A 6,785-nucleotide genomic window follows, 5' to 3' on the forward strand; every position below is an offset into this window, starting at 1 on the left:
CTAGAACCGGATACTTAATAAAACACACCCTTCCAAGTGCCAGATACAACCGGTGATCGCTCTCTAACAGGGCGACGAGGGAGGATCGCCGGTTAGGATTATGCTATGCGATGCTACTTGGAGGACTTCCAGTCTACTCTCTTCTACATGCTGCAAGACGGAGGCTTCTAGAAGCATAGTCTTCGACAGGACTACCTATCCCCCTCTTATTCTGGCATTCTGTAGTTCAGTCCACATATGATCACCTTATTCCATTTGATACCAATGCATACATATGTAGTGTAGCTCCTTGCTTGCGAGTACTTTGGATGAGTACTCACGATTGCTTTTCTCCCCCTTTTCCCCTTTCCTATATCCGATTGCTGCAACCAGACGTTGGAATCCAGGAGCCAGACGCCACCGTTGATGATGACTACTACTACTCAGGAGGTGCCTACTACTACGTGTAGCCCGCTGACGACGACCGGGAGTAGTTTAGGAGGATCCCAGGCAGGAGGCCTGCGCCTCTTTTGATCTGTATCCCAGTTTGTGCTAGCCTTCTTAAGGCAAACTTGTTTAACTTATGTCTGTACTCAGATATTGTTGTTTCCGCTGACTCGTCTATGATCGAGCTCTTGTATTCGAGCCCTCGAGGCCCCTGGCTTGTAATATGATGCTTGTATGACTTATTTTATTTGTAGAGTTGTGTTCTGATATCTTCCCATGAGTTCCTGATCTTGATCGTACATGTTTGCGTGTATGATTAGTGTACGATTGATTCGGGGGTGTCACAATGTTACTTTGAGCAAACGTACATTAGCCCCCAAGTGTCAAGAATAATACTTTGTATTGTGCTTGAAACTTGTTAAAAAAATCTGATAATCAAGCAAATAGGCATTAGCCCTCAAGTGCCAAGTGTATAACTTGTTATGTGCTTGGGACTTCCAAATTATACTGCTGCTTCATAATATGTCTTTCTCTTACAAGCTGAGCTGAGCAAAAAGGAAGCCCAAATCGCCGACTTTCAAGAAAATATCAAAACCCAGCAAGCAGAGACCTCCAAGGCCAAAGAAGAACTGACCAGCGCTTTAATAGCCATGGAGAATCTGAATGAAACTTTGAAGAAGGAACGGGCAGACAGGGGCATAGAAAAATCCGCTTTACAAAAGAGAGCCGAAGACATAGAGGCAGCCCTTAAACCGGTGGTCAAAGAACTGACCGGTTTAAAGCGGCAGATCAATGCCATGACCTCTGTTGTTTTTGGTAAGTATCTCTCCTGAAGCTTTTCATTAAACATTATCTCATCGGTTGCCGGTTTACTAATGCTTGCAATAACACAGGAACCCGCATTACCCACCTAGGCTCTGACATGCGGATGAAGCTGAAAGCTGCCTATACACTGATAGAGCAGTTATATTCCGGAGCTCAACGGGCCATCTGCACTGCTGCGCATAACAAACCGCCTCCAACTTTGATAAAGGAGACCATTGAGAAATTGTCAATGTTGCTTGCCCGTCTGGATGAGTTAAAGAGATCAGGTGCAAGGGCTGGTGCGCTGACTGCACTAATGTGGGTGAAGGCATGGATACCGGATCTTGACTCGTCGGATATTGGCAGAGGCTATCCTGGCATAAAATAGGACGGCTCCGAGTTTAACATTGACGATCTTCGGAGGCTGACAAAAGAAATGCGCCGTATAGCGAGCAAATTGGCCGCAGAAACAGATCTCTCTCACTACCAGCCGGTTTATGATGCTGATCACAAAAGACTTCCCGCGCCAACACATGATGTAGAACATCTTACGCCGCCAATCCGTAAGCATACCTATGCCCCTGATGTTGACCCCTCAAACCTTATAAGTGATGAAGCTATGTTCCAAGCCTTGATTGGAATCGATTGGTCAACCATTGACTTCCAGCCACTGGGTAGAGAGGAGGAAGACGCACCGGCACAGGACGATCCACAGCCTTCAACTCAGCCCGGTGATGAGTCATGAACCGGAGGCCGGTTTAACCTGTCGCAGCCTGCCTCTCTTGCTGAAACAATTATTCTATGTGGGCATTAAAGCGCCTTGTAATATGCTAGTTCAAACACTTGTCTGTTATGCCATCGAGCATACTTGTTTTTCTTGATACTGATAACTCGCCATGCTTTTGGGATCTATTATATGCATAATCCGCAGTGGCTATATTTTAACTTGTTCCTGCATACAAGAGATTGAAAGTGTCCTGGCGGTTTACCGCTGGATGGGTCATGATGCCCAAATATACAACCTAGGTGTAGAGCCAAGGTTGTATTTAAAAACAACCAGATATAAATTAGATGATACATGTTACCTCGTTGGTTGACCAACAGTTGTTATAATAAGGGTGATAACACCAATCTGCAATGTTGATGACTCCTTCCATGTTTGCCGGTTTACGATAAAATTGTATCAGGTTATGATAAACACCGGTTTTATCCATATAATACTGGTGACTTGTAGTCAAAACCAGACCGGACCAATAAGTGTCGGATTATGGCTGATCATGTACTGACAACTTAGCGTTGTACATGTTGGGTTTTAATAAACTTCGGTTTATCAGAAAATATTTATGAATCTTATCGAAGGAGAAAAAAACTTTGCAAAAAACACAAGAAGAATATGCAGGGCTTTTCATGGGCTGCTAGGCCCTACATCGAGGCTTTTCATGGGCTGCCAGGCCACTGAGTTAAACCATTTTTCAAAGCCTTTTAAGATGGACCTCAATCTTTAACCAATCATCATTTTAACTTTGACAAGTTCAGGGTCTATGAGGTTGACTTGTCAAACATTCGACGGGTCATACCAGGTTTACCTGGATGGAGTGGCTTACTTAAAAACGCAAGAGAACCCGGGGTTTTAGGTGAATACACCTGGCTTCCAAGCCTAGCTTGATAGCCTATTGAAAGGGTGCAAACTCTTTGTTCTTTGAGAAGCAAAGAGCCCCCAAGCAACATTTGAGTTGTGCTCGGTGGGTGCCTATGTTTGAGTTGTGCTGGTGCCACACTCTCTTTGGCCCCACATAATTTCCTTTTATCCTTAAGCCTATCAAGAGGTGTAGCTATGGTGTGAATACAACCAAGCCCCCTAGTGATTTCCCTTTATATGTACGGCTTTATAAGCCGGATCAGTAGAACTCCGCTTTATAAATAGAAGCCCTCATGTAAACACACATGATGTAAAAAAACAACAGAGACCCCGCTTTAGCTGAGGCTCCGGTTTATTATATTGATCATAATATATATATTGTCATAATTATGTACATAAGAAGAGCATGTGGCTCAAGTATAGTAAAGCCGAAGATGAGCTATATTCCACGGCCGCTGGGTCTCCTGCTCCGATTGACGTGAGTGTTTGTGCTCTCGAACATCAATAAGGTAGTATGATCCATTGTGCAAATTTTTGCTGACCACAAAAGGCCCTTCCCAAGGTGGGGATAACTTGTGCATATCAGTCTGATCCTGGATGAGCCGGAGCACCAGATCGCCTTCTTGAAAAGTTCTGGTTTTAACCCGCCGGTTGTGATAACGTCACGGATATTGTTGATAAATCGCCGAACATGCCGCTGCAAGATCACGCTCCTCATCTAACAGGTCCAGTGATTCATGACGTGCTCGCTCATTATCAGCTTCAACATAAGCCACCACACGGGGCGAGTCATGACGGATGTCACTAGGGAGAACCGCTTATGCTCCGTAAACCATGAAGAATGTGTGTAACCCGTAGATCTATTCGGTGTGGTGTTGATACTCCATAACACGGAAGGTAACTCCTCCACCCAACAACCCGGCTCTGCTTTAAAGGAACCATAAGCCGGGGTTTGATACCTCTCAAAATCTCTTGATTGGCCCTCTCTACTTGACCATTAGATTGGGGGTGAGCCACTGATGATACGTCAAGCCGGATGTGCTCACGTTGACAAAATTCTTCCATACCACCCTTGGACAGATTAGTACCATTATCAATTATAATGTTGTCTAGAAAACCAAACCAGAAGATCACCTTTTTGATGAATTGAACCGCCGTGGCCGCATCAAACTTGTTGAGTGGCTCTGCCTCTACCCACTTGGTGAACTTATCAACCGTCACGAATAAGTGGGTCTTCTTGTCATTGGACCTCTTAAAGGGTCCAACCATATCCAACCCCCAAGTTGCAAACGGCCAAGTGATTGGAATCATCCTTAATTCTTGGGCCGGAACATGAGCACGGCGTGCAAACTTCTGACAACTGTCACACCTCTTTACCAAATCCTCAGGATCAGCATGAGATGTCAACCAATACAAACCGTGACGAAAGGCCTTAGCCACCAAGGATTTTGAACCGGCGTGGTGACCACAATCTCCTTCGTGGATCTCACGCAAAATCTCACAACCTTCTTGAGGAGACACACAACGCTGAAATGCCCCTGTTACACTGCAATGATGCAGCTCCCCATTGATAATGGTCATTGACTTGGCTCGCTGGATTATCTACCAGGCCAAGGTTTCATCGTCTGGTAACTCACCCCGGTTCATGTATGCCAGGTATGGGACCATCCAATCCGGAATAACGTGAAGAGCCGCCACCAATTGAGCCTCCGGGTCAGGCACAGCTAAATCCTCCTCCGTAGGTATCTTGACTGACGGATTATGCAGCACATCTAGAAAGGTATTGGGTGCCACTGGTTTACGTTGAGAGCCTAAGCGACTTAAAGCATCTGTCGCTTCATTCTTTCGTCGGTCTATATGGTCAACCTGATAATCCTTGAAATGACCAGCCACTGTGTCCACCTCTCGCCTATACGCCGCCATGAGTGGATCCTTGGAATCCCAAGTGCCAGACACTTGTTGAGCCACCAGGTCTGAGTCACCAAAGCACTTAACCCGGCTTAAATTCATCTCCTTAGCCATCTGAAGACCATGGAGCAAAGCCTCATACTCAGCTGCATTGTTAGTGCAAGGGAACTTTAAACGGAGAACATAACAAAACTTATCACGTCGTGGGGAAGTTAATATGACTCCAGCCCCCGAGCCCTCCAATTGTCCGGACCCATCAAAAAGAATAGTCCAATACGTGTTGTCTCACTTTTCCTCCGGTGCCTGCAACTCTGTCCAATCATTGATGTAGTCCACAAGTGCTTGGGATTTGATTGTTGTGCGAGGCGTATATTTTAACCCGTGAGGTCCAAGCTCAATAGCCCATTTGGCAATCTGGCCAGTTGCTTCTCTGTTTTGGATGATATCTCCCAAGGGGGCTGAACTGACCACTATGATAGGATGACCCTGAAAATAATGCTTGAGCTTCCGGCTTGCCATGAAAACCCCATACACCAGCTTTTGCCAATGTGGGTACCTCTGTTTGGACTCAATAAGCACCTTGCTAATGTAATAAACCGGCTGTTGAACCGGATACTCCTTTCCGGCCTCCTTGCGCTCCACAACAATAGCCACACTAACAGCCCAGGCATTAGCAGCCACATATAGCAATAAGGGCTCTTTATCGACCGGAGCCACAAGGACAGGTGGTTTGGCTAATTGTCTCTTCAAGTCCTCAAACGCTTTATCAGCAACATCACACCAGACAAAGTCATCCGTCTTCTTAAGCATCTGATACAAAGGGATAGCCTTCTCCCCAAGGCGACTAATAAACCGGCATAAGGCCGCAATCCGGCCCGCCAGGCGCTGAACGTCATTGATACACGCCGGTTTAGCCAGAGATGTGATAGTTGTGATCTTCTCCGGATTAGCTTCAATGCCCCTATTAGACACCAGAAAACCCAAGAGCTTGCGGTACACCAAAGACACATTTGGCCAGATTAAGCATCATCTTATAAACCCAGAGGTCATCAAAAGTTTCCTTCAAGTCATCTATCAATGTTTCCTCCTTTCTGGATTTCACCAGAATATCATCCACATAAGCATGAACATTAAGCCCAATCCGTTTATGAAGACAATTCTGGACACAGCACTGATAAGTTGCCTAGGCACTCTTGAGCCCAAAAGGCATAGATACATAGCAGAAGGCTCCAAAGGGAGTTATGAAAGTTGTCTTCTCCTGGTCCTTAACTGCCATTTTGATCTGATGATAACCAGAATAAGCATCCAGAAAACACAAACAGTCACAACCCGCCATAGCATCAATAATTTGATCAATACGAGGGAGGGCAAAGGGGTCAGCTGGATAGGCCTTGTTCAAGTCTGTGTAGTCCACACACATGCGCCAAGTGTCGTTTTCTTAAGTACCAGCACCGGATTAGCTAGCCACTCAGGGTGAAAGACCTCCACAATAAACCCTGCTGCCAAAAGACGGGCTACCTCCTCACCAATAGCCTTATGCCTTTCCTCGTTGAAGCGGCGAAGGAACTGCCTAACTGGTTTGAACTTAGGATCTATATTAAGAGTGTGCTCAGCGAGTTCCCTCGGTACACCTGGCATGTCAGAAGGCTTCCATGCAAAGATGTCTCGGTTCTCATGGATGAACTCGATGAGCGCGCTTTCCTATTTCAGATCCAGGTTAGCGTTGATGTTGAACTGCTTGGATGAATCGCCGGGAACAAAGTCAACCAGCTTAGTCTTCTCAGCCGTTTTAAATTTCAGCGCTGGATCATGCTCTATAGTTGGCTTTTTCAGAGAAGTCATATCTGCCGGATCAATGTTGTTCTTATAAAAATTCAGCTCCTCTATGGCACAAACCGACTCGGCATAAGCTGCATCACCCTCTTCACATTCCAAAGCAATCTTCCGGCTCCCATGCACTATGATGGTCCCCTTGTGACTCAGCATAAACATAACAAGGCCTTGCCAT

The 6,785-nt window shown here is 45.8% G+C and overlaps 1 protein-coding gene across 1 annotated transcript; it reads left to right on the plus strand.

The window, feature by feature from the left end:
- Positions 1-640: 640 nt before the first annotated feature.
- LOC123057891 (uncharacterized) lies at positions 641-2,154 on the plus strand. Its single transcript, XM_044480764.1, has 2 exons — positions 641-1,242; positions 1,320-2,154. The coding sequence occupies exons 1-2, from the start codon at positions 1,077-1,079 to the stop codon at positions 1,616-1,618; spliced, it is 465 nt and encodes a 154-aa protein (XP_044336699.1). The 5' UTR covers positions 641-1,076; the 3' UTR covers positions 1,619-2,154.
- The last annotated feature ends 4,631 nt before the right edge of the window (positions 2,155-6,785 follow it).

The sequence above is a fragment of the Triticum aestivum genome, chromosome 3A (genome assembly GCF_018294505.1).
Source record: "Triticum aestivum cultivar Chinese Spring chromosome 3A, IWGSC CS RefSeq v2.1, whole genome shotgun sequence".
NCBI classification, from domain to species: Eukaryota; Viridiplantae; Streptophyta; class Magnoliopsida; order Poales; family Poaceae; genus Triticum; species Triticum aestivum.

What these genes read in the sequence shown, in the direction of transcription:
- LOC123057891 (XM_044480764.1), top strand. Translation starts at nt 1,077, where the DNA reads ATGGAGAATCTGAATGAAACTTTGAAGAAGGAACGGGCAGACAGGGGC. An exon ending in CATGACCTCTGTTGTTTTTG is followed by an intron (nt 1,243 to 1,319) that starts GTAAGTATCTCT and finishes GCAATAACACAG; the next exon opens with GAACCCGCATTACCCACCTA.